This window comes from Kogia breviceps, chromosome 17, assembly GCF_026419965.1.
Source record: "Kogia breviceps isolate mKogBre1 chromosome 17, mKogBre1 haplotype 1, whole genome shotgun sequence".
Taxonomy (NCBI): domain Eukaryota; kingdom Metazoa; phylum Chordata; class Mammalia; order Artiodactyla; family Physeteridae; genus Kogia; species Kogia breviceps.
This window is the reverse complement of record NC_081326.1, coordinates 10,650,792-10,668,442: the sequence shown is the minus strand read 5'-3', so window position 1 is coordinate 10,668,442 and position 17,651 is coordinate 10,650,792. Positions and strand designations below refer to the sequence as shown.

Below are 17,651 nucleotides of genomic sequence, written 5' to 3'. Positions count from 1 at the left end.
AAAAGACAATCAGTAAGATGCCAACTCTGAGATGACAAGAGATGTTAGAATTATCTGACAGATTTTAAACCAGCTATAATAAAAAGGCTTCAATGAGCATTTAGCAGCACTCTTGAAACAAATGAAAATGACAGTCTCAGCAAAAAAAAAAAGGGGGGGTGGGGAACCAAATAAAACTTTTAGAACCAAAAAGTAAAATAACTGAAATAAAAAACACAACAGATAGGAACAAAAGCAGAATGGAGAAGACAGAGGGAAGAATCAGTGAACTCAGAGACAGAACAATAGAAATTATCCAATCTGGAAAACAAAAAATGAACTAGGAAAACATATGAGCAGAGTCTCGGTGACCTGTGTGGCTAAAACAGAAGATCTAATAATTGTGTCATTAGGGTCCCAGAAGGAGAGGAGTGAAATGGCAAGGCTGAAAAAGTACTTTAAAAAAATAACGGCAGGGCTGAGTTCCGGCCTGATGGGCATCGAAGGCAGGCCAGCCTGTGGCCAAACAACGAGGCTACAGTGCAGCGGGACAGTGACTGCACGCACGCTGTGGGCCCCCGACAGGCGAGGAGACAGGATGGCGGAACAGAAGGGCTTGAACACACCCCCTCTCACGAAAACACCAAGATCACAACTAACTGCTGGACAACCATTGATAAAAAAGCATGAAACCTACCAAAAAAGATATTCAACATCCAAAGACAAAGAACAGGCCACAACGAAATGGTAGGAGGGGCGCATTCATGATACAATCAAATCCCATACCCACCAGGTGGGCAACGCACAAACTGGAAAGTAATTATATCACAGAGGTTCTCCCACAGGAGTGAGAGTTCTGAGCCCCACCGTCAGGCTCCCTAGTCATGGGGTCTGACACTGGGAGGAGCCCCCAGAGGACTTCGCTTTGAAGCCCAGCAGGGCTTGATCACAGGAACTCCACAGGACTCGGGGAAAGAGAAATCCTACTATTGGAGGGCACACACAAGGTCTTGTGTGCACCAGAACCCAAGGAAAAAGCAGTGACTTCAGAGGAGCCTGGGCCAGACCTACCTGCTGGTCTTAGAGGGTCTCCTGGGGAGGTGAGGAGGACTGTAGCTTACTGTGGGGACAAGGACACTGGTGACAGAGGAACCAGGGAGTACTCATTAGCGTGAGCTCTACCGGAGGCTGCCATTTTGACACCAAGTCCTGGGCCATCCAACAGCCTGTAGGCTTCAGTGCTGGGACACCTCAGACCAAACAACCAACAGGGTGAAAACACACCACACACATCAGCAGACAGGCTGCCTAAGTCTTTCTGAGCCCACAGCCACATCTAAACACACCCCTTGACATGGCCCTACCCATGAGAGGGACAAACCCACCAGTGGGCAGGCACCAGTCCCTCCAACCAGGAAGCCTGCACAAGCCTCTAGGCCAGCCTCACCCACCAGAAGCAAGAGGAACTACTATCCTGCAGCCTGCAGAACAGAGACTGCAAACACAGAAAGTCTGACAAAACAAGACAGAAGAGGAATATGTTCCAGAAAAAGGAACAAGATAAAACCCCAGAAGAAAAAGTAAGTTAAGTGCAGATAGGTAACCTACCTGGAAAAGAATTCAGAGTAATGATAGTAAAGATGATCCAAGATCTCGGAAAAAGGATGGAGGCACGGACTCAGAAGATACAAGAAATGCTTAACAAAGAGCTAGAAGATGTAAAGAACAAACAAACAATTGAACAATAACTGAAATCACAAATACACTAGAAGGAATCAATAGCAGAATAAATGAGGGAGAAGAACAGATAAGTGAGCTGGAAGACAGAATGGTGGAAATCACTGCTGCAGAACAGAATACAGAAAAAAGAATGAAAAGAAATGAGAACAGTTTAATAGACCTCTGGGACAACATTAAACACACCAACATTCACATTATAGAGGTCTCAGAACAAGAGAGAAAGAAAGGACCTAAGAAAATACTTGAAGAGATTATAGTCAAAAACGTCCCTGACATGGGAAAGGAAATAGCCACCCAAGTCCAGGAAGCGCAGAGTCCCATACAAGATAAACCCAAGGAGAAACACGCCGAGACACATAATCAAATTGGCAAAAATTAAAGACAAAGAAAAATTAAAGCAGCAAGGGAAAAACGACAAATAACATACAAGGGAACTCCCATAAGGTTAACAGCTGATTTCTCAGCAGAAACTCTACAAGCCAGAAGGGAGTGGCATGATATACTTAAAGTGATGAAAGGGAAGAACCTACAACCAAGATTACTCTACCTGGCAAGGATCTCATTCAGATTCGAGGGAGAAATCAAAAGCTTTACAGACAAACAAAAGTTAAGAGAATTCAGCACCATCAAACCAGCTGTACAACAAATGCTAAAGGAACTTCTCTAAGTGGAACACAAGAGAAAAGGACCTACAAAAACACACTGAAAACAATTAAGAAAATGGTAATAGGAACATACATATCGGTAATTACCTTAAATGTGAATGGATTAAACGCTCAACCAAAAGACACAGGCTCGCTTAATGGATATGAAAACAAGACCCATATATATGCTGTCTACAACAGACCCACTTCAGACCTAGAGACACATAGAGACTGAGAGTGAATGTATGGAAAAATATATTCCATGCAAATGGAAATCAGAAGAAAGCTGGAGTAGCAATACTCATATCAGATAAAATAAACTTTAAAATAAAGAATGTTACAAGAGACAAGGAAGGACACTACATAATGATTAAGGGATCAATTCAAGAAGAAGACATAACAATTATAAATATATATGCACCCAACATAGGAACACCTCAATACATAAGGCAACTGCCAACAGCTATAAAAGAGGAAATGGACAGTAACACCATAATAGTGGGGGACTTTAACACCTCACTTACACCAATGGACAGATGATCCAAACAGAAAATTAATAAGGAAACACAAGCTTTAAATGACACAATAGACCAGATAGATTTAATTGATATTTATAGTACTTTCCATCCAAAAACAGCATATTACACTTTCCTCTCAAGTGCGCATGGAATATTCTCCAGGATAGATCACATCTTGCGTCACAAATCAAGTCTCAGTAAATTTAAGAAAACTGAAATCATATCAAGCATTTTTCTGACCACAACACTATGAAATGAGAAATCAATTACAGGGAAAAAAATGTAAAAAACACAAACATATGGAGGGTAAACAATATGTTACTAAATAACCAAGAGATCACTGAGAAAATAAAAAAAAAAAAACCTAGAGACAAATGACAATGAAAACAGGACGATCCAAAACCTATGGGATGCAGCAAAAGCAGTTCTAAGAGGGAATTTTATAGCAATACAAGCTTACTTCAAGAAACAAGAAAAAATTCAAATAAACAACCTAATCTTACACCTAAAGGAAATAGAGAAAGAAGAACAAACAAAACCGAAAGTTAGCAGAAGGAAAGAAATCATAAAGATTAGAGCAGAAATAAATGAAATAGAAACAAAGAAAACAACAGCAAAGATCAATAAAACTAAAAGCTGGTTCTTTGAGAAGATAAACAAAATTGATAAACCATTAGCCAAACTCATCAAGAAAATGAGGGAGAGGACTCAAATCAATAAAATCAGGAATGAAAAAGGAGAGGTGACAACAGACACTGCAGAAATTCAAAGCATCCCTAAGAGACTACTACAAGCAACTCTATGCCAATAAAATGGACAACCTGGAAGAAATGGACAAATTCTTAGAAAGGTATAACCTTCCAAGACTGAACCAGGAATAAACAGAAAATATGAACAGACCAATCACAAGTATTGAAATTGAAACTGTGATTAAAAATCTTCCAACAGGGCTTCCCTGGTGGCGCAGTGGTTGAGAATCCGCCTGCCGATGCAGGGGACACGGGTTCGTGCCCCGGTCCGGGAAGATCCTACATGTCGCGGAGCAGCTGGGCCCGTGAGCCATGGCCCCTGGGCCTGCGCGTCCGGAGCCTGTGCTCCGCAACGGGAGAGACCACAACAGTGAGAGGCCCGCGTACCACAAAAAAAAAAAAAAAAAAAAAAAAATCTTCCAACAAACAAAAGTCCTGGACCAGATGGCTTCACAGGTGAATTCTATCAAAGACTTAGAGAAGAGCTAACACCCATCCTTCTCAAACTCTTCCAAAAAACTGCAGAGGAAGGAACACTCCCAAACTCTTTCTATGAGGCCACCATCACCCTGATACCAAAACCAGACACAGATACTACAAAAAAAATAAAATTACAGACCAATATCACTGATGAATATAGATGCAAAAATCCTCAACAAAATACTAGCAAACAGAATCCAACGACACATTAAAAGGATCACATACTATGATCAAGTGGGATTTATCCCCGGGATGCAAGGATTCTTCAATATACGCAAAATCAATGTGATACACCATATTAACGAATTGGAGAATAAAAACCATATGATCATCTCAATACAGAAAAAGCTTCTGACAAAATTCAATACCCATTTATGATAAAAAACTCTCCAGAAAGTGGGCATAGAGGGAATCTACCTCAACATAAAAAAGGCCATATATAACAAACAGCAAACATCATTCTCAATGGCGAAAAACTGAAAGCATTTGCTCTAAGATCAGGAATAAGACAAGGATGTCCACTCTCACCACTATTATTCAACATCGTTTTGGAAGTTCTAGCCACAGCAATCAGAGATTAAAAAGAAATAAAAGGAATCCAAATCAGAAAAGAAAAAGTAAAATTGTCACTGTTTGCAGATGACATACTATACATAGAGAATCCTAATGATGCCACCAGAAAACTACTAGAGCTAATAAATGAATCTGGTAAAGTTGCAGGATACAAAATTAATGCACAGAAACCTCTTGCATTCCTATACACTAATGATGAAAAACGTGAAAGCGAAATTAAGGAAAAACACTCCCATTTACCATTGCAACAAAGAATAAAATACCTAGGAATAAACCTACTTAGGGAGACAAAAGACCTTTATGTAGAAAACTATAAGACACTTATGAAAGAAATTAAAGATGATACAAACAGAGAGATATCACATTTTCTTGGATTGGAAGAATCAACATTGCAAAAATGACTGTACTACCCAAAGCAATCTACAGATTCAATGCAATCCCTATCAAATTACCAATGACATGTTTTTACAGAACTAGAACAAAAAATCTTAAAATTTGTATGGAGACATAAAAGATGCCGAATAGCCAAAGCAGTCTTGAAGGGAAAAAAACGGGAGCTGGAGGAATCAGACTCCCTGACTTAAAACGGGAGCTGGAGGAATCAGACTCCCTGACTTCAGACTATACTACAAAGCTACAGTAATCAAAACAATATGGTACTGGCACAAAAAGAGAAATATAGATCAATGGCACAGGATAGAAAGCCCAGAGATAAACCCACACACCTATGGTCAATTAATCTATGACAAAGGAGGCAAGGATATACAATGGAGGAAAGTCTCTTCAATAAGAGACTGGGGTGGTGGTGTGATGCATTGAGAGATTGGGATTGACATATCTACACTAATATGTATAAAATGGATAATTAATAAGAACCTGCTGTATAAAATATAAATAATATAAAATTCAAAAATTCAAAATAAAGAGAAAGTCTCAAATTAATAATATCAACTCTCACCCAAAGAACCTAGAGGGCTTCCCTGGTGGCGCAGTGGTTGAGAATCCGCCTGCCAATGCAGGAGACACGGGTTCGTGCCCTGGTCCGGGAAGATCCCACATGCCGCGGAGCAACTAAGCCCGTGAGCCATGGCCGCTGAGCCTGTGCGTCCGGAGCCTGTGCTCCGCAACGGGAGAGGCCACAACAGTGAGAGGCCCGCATACCGCAAAAAAAAAAAAAAAAAAAAAAAAAAAAAAAAAAAAGAACCTAGAAAAAGAGCAAAATAAACTCTAAGTAAGCAGAAGGAAGAAAATAAGATAGGAGCAGAAATCAATAAAATTGAAAACCAAGAAAAGAAAAAAAAGAAAAATCAATGAAAGAGAAAGCTTGTTCTTTGAAAAGATTAATAAAATTGACAAATATTTTAAAAAGAGAAGGCATAAATTACTAGTATCAGGAATGAAACGGGATATATTACTATAGACCACGTAGCTATCAAAAGGATAATAAGGAAATAATACAAACAATTCTATACACATAAATCTAACCAGTTCGATGAAATGGACCAATAAATTGAAAAATACAAACTACTACATCTCTTCCAATATGAAATTTGTAAGATAGTCACATAACTCTATTAAGGAACTTGAACTCATAATTTTAAAAACACACCAAAACTCAATTCCACCTATGGCCAATTAATCTATGACAAAGGAGGCAAGACTATACAATGGAGAAAAATCTCTACAATAAACGGTACTGGGAAAACCAGATAGTTAAATGTAAAAACATGAAATTAGAACATTCTTTAACACCACACACAAAAATAAACTCAAAATGGATTAAAGGCCTAAATGTAAGGCCAGACATTACAAAATTCTTAGAGGAAAACATAGGCACAACACCCTTTGACATAAATTGCACAGCAATATCTTTTTCAATCAGTCTCCCAGAGTAGCAGAAATAAAAACAGAAATAAACAAATGGGACCTAATTAAACTCAAAAGCGTTTGTACAGCAAAGGAAACCATAAACAAAAAGACAACCCACACAATGGGAGAAAATATTTGCAAACGAAGCAACCAGAAAGGGAGTAGTATCCAAAATATACAAACAGCTCATAAAGCTCAAAATACAAAAAACACACCCAACCCAATCAAAAAATGGGCAGAAGACCTAAGAAGACATTTCTCCAAAGAAGACATAGAGATGGCCAAGAAGCACATGAAAAGATGCTCAACATCACTAATTATTAGAGAAATGCAAACCAAAACTACAATGAGATATCACCTCACACCAGTGAGAATGGCCATCAATCAAAAAGTCTGCAAACAATAAATGCTGGAAAGGGTATGGAGAAAAGGGAACCCTCCTACACTGTTGGTGGGAATGTAAATTGGTACAGCCAGTACAGAGAACAGTATGGAGCTTCCTTAAAAAAACTAAAAATAGAGCTACCATAAGATCCAGCAATCCCACTCTTGGGCATATATCCAGAGAAAAACATACATGCACCCCAATGTTCACTGCAGGCACTGTTTACAATAGCCAAGACATGGAAGCAACCTAAATGTCCATCAACAGATGAATGGATAAAGAAGATGTGGCACATATATACAATGGAATATTACTCAGCCATAAAAAGAATAAAATAATGCCATTTGCAGCAACGTGGATGGACCTGGAGATTATCATACTAAGTAAAGTAAGTCAGACAGAGACAGCTATGATATTTGTCTTTCTCTGTCTGGCTTACTTCACTTAATATCATATGATATCGCTTATATGCGGAATCTAAAATGATACAAATGAACTTATAAAACAGAAAAAGACTCACAGACTTAAAGAATGAACTTATGGTTATCAGTGGGGAAGGGTGGAAGGGAGGGATAGACTGGGAGTTTGGGATTGACAGGTACACACTGCTATGTTTAAAATAAAATGCCTTTCTGTATGTATAAATAGATAGATAGATAGATAAATAAATCTCACCAAAAAGAAATCAACAGGTCCGGATGGTTCACTGGATAATTCTCCTAAATGTTTAAAGAATTAACACCAGTTCTATACAATCTCTTCAGAAAATAGATAGCTTCATTTTTTGAAGCTAGTATTACTCTGACACCAAAACCAGACAAACAATCACTTAATTGTAAAACACAAAACTATAAACTTGAAAAAAACAAAAACAGGAGAAAATCCAAAGGATCTAACATAGGCACAGAGTTCTTACACTGACACCAAAAGCATGATCTGTAAAAGGGAAAAACGAATGAATTAAAATATAAAACTTTTGCTCTGTGAAAGACCCAGTTAAATAGATGAAAAGATAAGATTTAACTTGTCCTACTTGCCCTACATTTGGGAGAAAATGTTTACAAACCCACACATCTGAAAAAATGACTCATACCTAGCATATATAAAGAACTCGCGGCTTCCCTGGTGGCACAGTGGTTGAGAGTCCACTTGCCGATGCAAGGGACACGGGTTCATGCCCTGGTCCAGGAGGATCCCACATGCCACGGAGTGGCTAGGCCCCTGGGCCATGGCCACTGAGCCTGCGCATCCGGAGCCTGTGCTCCGCAATGGGAGAGGCCACAACAGTGAGAGGCCCACGTAGTGCAAAAAAAAAAAAAAAAGAACTTGCAAAAGAAAACCAAATTAGAAAATGGGCAAAAGACGTGAAGAGACATTTTATTCAAAAGCATATGAAGATGGCAAACATATGAAACGATGTTCAACATTATTAGCCAATAAGGAAACACAAATCTAAATGAGATTCACAATACACACCTATTAGAATGGCAAAAAAAAAAAGGAAAAAAGTTAACATCATCAAATGCTGGTGAGGAAGCAGAGAAGCTGGCTTAGCCATACACTGCTGGTGGGAATGTAAAATAATACAGCCATTCTGGAACATAGTGTGTCAGTTTCTTTAAAACTAAACACGCAACGACCTTATGACTCATATAAACCAACAATTGCCCTCATGGGCATTTATTCCAGAGAAATGAAAACTTAATGCTGGCTCAAAATCCTGTACACATTCACATTAACTTTAGTTATAAAAGCCAAGAACTGAAACAATCCGGATGTCCATCCACTGGGGCATGGTCACACAAACTGTGGTGCATCCATACCAAGGAATACGACTCAGTACTAAAAGGGAAGGAACTGCTGATCACACAGCAATCTGGATGAATCACTAGAGATTATGCTTAGTGAAAAAAGCCAGTCCCAAAAGGTTGTATATTGTATGATTCAATTTATATAACTATCTTGAAACGACAAAATTGTGAAAATGGAGAACAGATAAGTGACTGCCATTAAGGAGGGGTTGGAGATGGAAGTGAAGTGGGTGTGGCCATTAACAGGGCCACAGGAGGGGTCCTTGTAGTAAGGAAATGTTCTGCATCTTGACTTAACCAGCGTCAATATCCTAGTTGTGAATAGTGTACCATGTTTTGCAGGATGTTACCACTGGAGAAAACTGGGTAAAGGGGACAGGAAATGCTTCTGTATTCTTTCTTGTAACTGCATGTGAAGAATCTACAATTATCTCAAGAAGCTTAATCAAAAAAATAAAATAAACATCTTAAAAAAGAAAGGCTGTGCTCGCTTCGGCAGCACATATACTAAAATTGGAACGATACAGAGAAGATTAGCATGGCCCCTGCGCAAGGATGACACGCAAATTTGTGAAGCGTTCCATATTTTTTTCCAATGCAGGGGTTGCGGGTTTGATCCCTGGTCGGGGAGCTAGGATCCCACATGCCTTGCGGCCAAAAAACCAAAACACAGAACAGTAGCAGTACTGCAACAAATTCAATAAAGACTTTAAAGGAAAAAAAAAAAAAAAGGCTCTTTACCTGCTAATCCTGCAATAATCTGGTCTGTTCATCTACTGCTATGTCCTCACTCCTACTTGTCATTCAAATCAAATTTCTTCTTTGCTCTTGGATTACTTAACTCTTATTTTATTCAGCTAATACCACTCAAATGAAATTACTCTCTAGCTAAAGTCAATGATAATCTTTCAACTGCAAAACAAAATGGAAACTTGCTAGGTTTTTGGTTTACCTAGCCTCTAAGTACCTGACGCTGATGGAAGTTTACTCTACTTCCCTGAAGCTCTCCTACCTCTGCTTCCATGACAACACTCTCTGCTGGTTCTCCTTCTGCCTCTTGAGCTACTTCTGGCAGGTAGGGGAGTCCCTTCTTTCTCTTTTCCTTTTCTTTTTTCTCCTGATTTACTCCCAAATGCCAGCTTTATCCAGGATACAAATGCTCTTCATGTCTTATATATGCTCCTTGAGTACTCTGGGTACCAGCCGTTCTATCCACATGTTGAAGGGCAAGTATTCCTCATCAATATCTAGCTACATAAACTGTCTCGAGAGCAATGTCAATGTCCCACAGGAAGCTCAAACACAGCATATTCCACATTGGAGTACATCTTACTCCCACCGTCCAGAAAGAAATCTGTTTTCCTATATTCTTATTAATTGTTCCACCATTCTCATATCCTAGCCAGAAACCTGGGAGTTATCCTAGACTCTTCCTTTCTCAACCCCAATACCCAAAAAGTTTCTTAAAAAAGTTTAAAATTCTTCTGAGTATCTCTTGATTTTGTCCTTTTTCTCCATGCCTTCTGTCGGTTTCTTAATTTAGTCACACTCTTATTTATTTATTTATTATTTAGTCTTATCTCTTATTTAGCCTATTTCCTGACTTGGCTCCCTTCTATTCTTTACACTGTTTACAAGAAAATTTAACTAAAATACAAATTTGATAATATTATTATGATGCTTTAATTTCTTCCATCGCTCTACAGTGCTTTCAGGAAAAAGTGTAAACTTCTTAGCCTAACATGTATGACCTTTAAACCTCGACCTACTTTACATATTCATCTCCTACAGCTCACCCTTCTCTGCTACTCCCTAGCCTCATGGAGCCATGTGGAGTTTCCCGAACATGCCACATGGTCTGCTGATTAGTACCTTTAACCACATTCACTTTACCTGGAATACAGCCTTCCTAGTTGAGTGGCTCCTATTGCCCCCGTCGGCACTCAGCTCTATCATCCCCTCCCCCTGAGAAGCCCTGCTGAACCTCTCATCCCACAGTGGCCTTCTGTATTTATTTAGTAGTCTTTCCAGTATCGCTATTATTGATTTCCTTTTGTAATCTCTTCTAGCAAGTATTTCCAAGTATTCCTGGAAAGCTGGGACTGTGTCTTATTTTATCTATGTATCCTTGACGCCTGATAAGAAGAGTGAATAAGCTAAATAGGTGTTTATTAGATTGAAGAGTAGTCAATAATTTATTCAGGCTCTATCAAATAAATGAAAGCACTTCTCTAACTCTTGCATACTGTGTCCTTTGAATCAAAACTCATCCTGAAGCCAGGACATGAAACCAACCTAAATGTCCATTGACAGATGAATGGATAAAGAAGATGTGGTACATATATACAGTGGAATATTATTTGGCCATAAAAAGAAACGAAACTGAGTTATTTCTAGTGAGGTGGATGGACCTAGAGTCTGTCACACAGAGTGAAGTCAGTCAGAAAGAGAAAAACAAATAGCATATGCTAACACATATATGGAATCTAAAAAAAAAAAAAAGGTACTGATGAACCTAGTGGCAGGACAGGAATAAAGACATAGAGGATGGACTTGAGGACACAGGGTGGGGAAGGGCAAGCTGGGGCGAAGTGAGAGTAGCATCAACATATTCATACTACCGAATGTAAAATAGATAGCTAGTGGGAAGCAGCAGCATAGCACAGGGAGATCAGCTCGGTGCTTTGTGACCACCTAGAGGGGTGGGATAGGGAGGGTGGGAGGGAGGCTCAAGAGGGAGGGGATATGGGGACATGCGTATGCATATGGCTGATTCACTATGTTGTACAACAGAAACTAACACAGTATCGTGAAGCAATTATACTCCAATAAAGATCTATTAAAAAAAACTATCCTGACTATACAAATTTCCTAATATGATCCACGGTGATTCCTCTGCCTCAATAAGACCATTATAATTACTTCCTTATCAAAACATATTTATGATAGGTCTTTCTGATTTCTCATTTTAGAATGTAAACTTCCAAAGGACAAGGAATTCTGTAATTCTTAAGGACTAGGACACAGTTACAGGTCTCTAAGAACTTTACAAATACCAGCTGAGTGTTTAAAATGAACAGAAAAGATGACTGCTCAAAAAAAAAAAAAAGAAAAAAAAAGAACTGGGTTACTAGAGATCAAATTAGGCTAATAAAAGGACATACTGTAAATGTATCATCTCGAAATACTAAATACAGCATCTCAGCTCTGACAGCCATCCAGACTAACCTTCGTCTTGTTGAACACTCTCCTTCTTCTTTGGCTACCCATCTAACATCAGCAAAAGACACCACTGCATCCTCTCCTGGCTGTCTGGGGCTCCATTCTGTTGTAGGGCTGGTAAGCTGTAAGTTACAAATAGGGAAAGTTCTTCATCTAGCACCAAAACGGTAGAATAAAACATTTTCTTACCTAAGGAAAATCATCAGCTCTAGCATTACAAACACATGGACAGTTTCTAGCATTTCCACTGAAGGTCTCCACGAAAGAGACCTTTAGTTATGTCATACTGTTGTTTAATAGTGCATGCAACCTCTGAATTATAATTTAACTCATTCAACTTTAATTTTATAGGTCAAATGAGACTCATTAAAAAAAACCAAAAACCTCTGTTCATCCTAAAACATTAAGAAAATTTTTAGAATTTAAACATTAGAAAACAGTTCTTTTCTGAAGAGATTTAGTAAAAAAGTATAGTGACCAATTTGTGCTAAATCTGGGAATATTTTTAAATGGATATTATATAGATACACTGTTATAATAATGAAAATACGTTTTTCAAATATCATTAGATTTCTTGATTTTTAAATTAAAGTATTAACTATATTAAAGAACCAAAAATACAAATAGCAGTAGAACAGAATTCTCTAGCTAACCTTAAACACCTAGATGAAGGAACAGAATATTCTGAAATAAATATAACAAAGAAAAAGCGTGCAAGTTCTGAAATTGACCTTCAAAAAATGGAAAAATAACTTAATTGAATTAAATTTAAGTTTCGTTATAAGAGTAATGCTTCAGAGCCAGATGCCCAATGAATAATAGTTATCAGATTAATGTAATACTTCCTGCAAGTGCAAGTTGAAGTAAGGTTTAAATTAAAAAGAAAATGCAGACTTTTTAATTGAAGAAAAACGTTTAAGAGGCCAAAGAGATTTACATGTATTTATCAGAAAGCTTCTACAGTAACCCATGCTTTGTCTGAACCCTCTTACTATTATCATTGCCAGATGAAGCTTTTGGAAGCTACACTTAAATAATACTTGTTCCTCAGCCGTAAAATATACCATACAAACACATACTACTGATATGGTTAAAATTTTTTAATAATATATCTTTAATTTTTAAATAATATATCTTTAATATTAAGAATAAAGTTTTAACTAAACATATCGGCTACTGGTATGTACATGCATTCAGATATCATAATTATCCAACAGTATCCACTGCATAGAGTAGCATTAGAAAACTGACATTTTAACAACAAGATACTAAGACATCAAGTATTTAAAATGCCTTAAATTATGGCTTTGGGGAAGGGCAGGGGGTATAGGCAAGAAAGAAAACAAGTATATTAGAAGAGTAGAGATTTAAGAACTTAATCCTGGGCAAAAACAAAAACAAAAAAACGAATAACGGAATTAAGATGAAAAAGCTTTCAAAATACCAGTGTTTTGGGCTTCCCTGGTGGCGCAGTGGTTGAGAATCCGCCTGCCGATGCAGGAGACACGGGTTCGTGCCCTGGTCCGGGAAGATACCACATGCCGCGGAGCAACTAAGCCCGTGAGCCATGGCCGCTAGGCCTGCGCGTCCGGAGCCTGTGCTCCGCAACGGGAGAGGCCACAACAGTGAGAGGCCCGCGTACCGCAAAAAAAAAAAAAAAAAAAAAAAAAAAAAAAAAAACCCAGTGTTTTAAGGCACACAGTGGAGTAACTGTGGTCAGAAGAGAAAAAAAGTATAAGCTTCAGCAAGTACATTGTCAAGGGATATGATCAAAGAAAAACCAAAAAGAACATTATTCTACTTCTCCCTTATATGTTTCAGAAATTTATCTAAAGTCAATAAACAAATAGTTTTCAGTAAATTGGTATCCTGTACAACTTAAATAATATAAATGAACTGGGCATCACATCTGGTCTCAAGAGCCTTCGAATCTGGCAATATTCTGGTTTCTATCCATTACTAAGAACAGAATGGTATATTAATACTCCCATAACATTATAAAATGGAAATTCTAAGTGTGTTACATGGAGATTCGGGAACAGGAAGGTCCCCCAAGCTCTGTGGAAGCTCCTAGAAGATACAGTATTTAATGGGCTATTTTGTACAAGTGACAAATCATAAAGGTTAAAACCTGAATGGTCCCTTCCTTAAGGTGCTAGTTCATGAAGATCAATTTGGTTACCTCTTTGTTTAGAAAATAAAATTTTGTTCCAACACACTTACCAGTTGGTAGGAAGAAAGGTATATTTAAGATAAATAAAAATCTAGTTTTGACCTTAAGACTTCTTACCTTCCCATAAAAGCTACAAAAATTACTGTTTTCTTCCCAGATATTTTTGTTCATAAAAGGAAGCAAAATACTTTTCTAATACTCAAAAATATAAGTTAAACCCATTCTGTGACAGCCTTTCAAAGTATTTTATTTTATAATGTAAAGATCATACAATATTTCTCAATTTTACACCTGTAACACTTTGCATATTAAACATGAAATGTTGCTTTTTGCACAAACTTTAAAAAAAAAACAATTACTCCGAGGACTTAGTCTGTAATCTTACTGAGCACTGATTATATTTAATCACTGAAATAATACCATGTCTATAACATGCACTCAATGAGATGAAAATGTTAATGATACTGTGAAGAACCAATTCCAGAATTGATAATACCTGTATCATTTCCAATTGACATCCTGCCCCACAAAACAAAGTAGTTTTAGTATTTAAGTCATGTACCTACATTATAACAGTGATTTATGCCACCAAAAAAGAAGCCTAACAAAGTCCCTGGGGAAACTCATAGAAAAAAACAAAATAAAACTGAAAAAAATCTGATCTTTTTTAAAAAGGCCATTTCAGTTGTTGCCGAAATGGGCACTCAGTAGCGTAAGAATGAAACAGGAAGTACAGTTCACCTAGTAAAGTACTAGTTTAGGTGAGGTCAGTGTAGGCAGGGCGACTGAGGGCATGGAATTCTTGGAGGTATGATTTAGACACCACTATTGACATGCATGGATGACGGATGGGAAGTTTGAAAAAGAAAAGGTCAACTTACTGAAGGTTCCAGCAAGGTCCTGTCCTACCACAGCTATTGTTAGTAGGGGGAAAAAAAAAAAAATGACAGAAAAATTTTTTGTCAAAATCAAGGGCATTATAAAATTTAAAATAAAATTAGTGCTTATTGATTATCAGTATCCAAATTCCTTTCAGAAAGTAAGAAAAGCATTTCATTCAGAGCAAAATTCAGTAAGAGCATTGTATTTTTACTGATCTTAAGAAATTCAAATCAACATCTGAAACAATTCAAATTATCCAAGATTCAATTATATTTCAAGAATTTTACCGAAGTCATTTTAGGTAATTTTAAACATTCTGATAATGTAAAACTACACTGAAGAAATTGATTTATTTAACAAAACGCATAAAAGAAAAGTATAAAGCTTGTACAAAAGTTGAAATACTTAGAATAAAATATTAGAAGAGCTCGCTTTGTCCTCATGTGACTTTTCCTAAAATAAACACACTGGTACTGGGAACTAGGATTCTCTCAGTTTCTTGCCAAAAACGGTGTAACAGTAAATATACTCAGTCTATTTTACCACCTTTTGTTTACAGCCAAATGCAAAACATGTATTCTTAAAAGCAACACGGTAAAAAAACTTCTAGATTTTAAATTACAGATTTTATTCCTGTTTCTACCAATTCCTGTCATAGTAAGAAAAAGTAAAAGCAGAATTTCTGCATTTTAATATAGTGACATACAGTGACACCAATAGGCCAGGAGGTATACCTGAGTAAAGAACACGAAACTAAATATTCTAGCTGAGACAGGCACTAATATTGCTGAGTAATGTGGTCACTTTAAAAAAAAACTGAGCATCTATTAACCCTTCCTATTCATGACACACCTAGAATGGGGGAGGGAAGCAAGGTGAGGGGAGAATAGGGAGAAGAAAAAGGACCAGAGAGACAAGAGGGAAGGAAATGTGTGTGTGTGTGTATCTCTCAAAATAACCTAGGAAGGTAAGTAACAGTATCCCCATGGAAAAACAAGTCTATAAGAAGTCAATTACTGAGAATGAATAAAACATCACAAACTTTAGTTATTTACTGAGTTGGGCTTCAAATTCCTATGCCATGTTACCAAATTTATAAAACATAATGCATTTATCTGGATTCAGTTACCCTTAAGGGCCATTTTATAGCTAAAAATACCAAGAAATGGACATCACATACAGTATGACATCACAGGCTAGCATAGTCCAGATGATCAGACAGTAACTGGGAAAAATATGAAGTTTAACAATGAATTTTAGTATGAATGCAGGTACTTATCCTCAGATGGCTCAGACATCAAAGACCATGATACCACACTATGTCTCCCACCTCACCAGCTCCTGACAGAGGGGCCTCGTCTTAGTTCCTCAACAGTAACTGCTGTCTTGCCTCAGGACCTCTGCACTTACTGTTCTCTCGGCCAACACTGACTGCCCCTCCTCCCTCCCTCTCCCTAACTCTTTGAGGGGCTGGCTCTTTTTAAGCCTTAATTGTCATTCCTCCAGGGATGCCTTCCCAGACCACCACTGTTAGTCTCCCCAGGCTACACCAATTTTTCCTCCACTGCACACAGTACAAATTATAGTTTTATGTTTATCAGCATACTTCCTTGCCTAATATCTCTCCCACTGAACCATATCCCAGGAAGGGTAGAGATCGTGTCTGTCTGGTTCACCACTGACCAACAGCACCTAACATAATGCATGGATTTCAAGTTGATTTGCTAAATAAAGATGGGCTCGGGCTTCCCTGATGGCGCAGTGGTTGGGAGTCCGCCTGCCGATGCAGGGGACGCGGGTTCGTGCCCTGGTCCGGGAAGATCCCACGTGCCGCGGAGCGGCTGGGCCCGTGAGCCGTGGCCGCTGCGCCTGCGCATCCGGAGCCTGTGCTCTAAAACGGAGAGGCCACGACAGTGAGAGGCCCGCGTACCGCAAAAAAAAAAAAAAAAAAAAAAAGAGGGGCTCATGTGGCAGGCGGCTGTTTGACTTCCACCTTTAGTCACAGTGTGTGGACTTTAGTGAGAATCTTATTCATTACTTGTTTGGTTACAGAACATTCCCTCCACCACCAATTCCAACAATCACTCCTAGCAAGCCGAGAAAATAGCCTGGGGCAGGGTTTCCACAGGAAAACAATGGTAATCCAGGCTAAATTACCCAGAGTTCTGCAAGTTACTGAGCAGGGATTCAAACTACTGTAGCACAGGGCCGAGTCCCCACCCTCCCCTTACCTGATGGTATGCAAGAGCACTTTTTTGTTTGCCTTAGATTTTTCTAAGTGTAGTATTTATTACCCCAATAAGCCACACTTAAATTCCATGTTTTCCTTTAACTCACAAAATTTGAAATTTATAAAAATGACCCCAAAGGTGCTTTAGTGATTACTTTCATAATTTGCCAAGAGATAACTATGTTACTGCTGAAAACTTTCTTTAGCAAAATACTAAAACACAATCTGTAAATGAAGTCCTCAAACTCGGCTGCATAAGAAGCTTCTGAAGGGGTTTTAAAAAACAAATGAAAAAAAAAATCGAATACATGAAATTCGGATTTAGTAAGCCTTGGATGACACCTTATATTCTTTATACGTTCCCTAAGTGTTTTTGCGAGGAGGCTGGGGCCTTGG

The 17,651-nt window shown here is 38.2% G+C and overlaps 1 protein-coding gene and 1 non-coding gene across 3 annotated transcripts in view; one reads left to right on the top strand and one right to left on the bottom strand.

The window, feature by feature from the left end:
- MTFR1 (mitochondrial fission regulator 1) overlaps positions 1 to 17,651 on the bottom strand; it is a 63,457-nt gene that overhangs the window by 21,598 nt on the left and 24,208 nt on the right. For both annotated transcript variants that reach the window (XM_059042632.2, XM_059042631.2), the window contains exon 4: positions 11,977 to 12,092. In XM_059042632.2, the coding sequence (XP_058898615.1) occupies positions 11,977 to 12,092 (116 nt within the window). The remainder of the gene's footprint in view (positions 1 to 11,976; positions 12,093 to 17,651) is intronic.
- On the top strand, positions 9,232 to 9,338 carry LOC131744278 (U6 spliceosomal RNA). Its single transcript, XR_009332067.1, has one exon. It is a non-coding gene; the product is annotated as a U6 spliceosomal RNA (small nuclear RNA).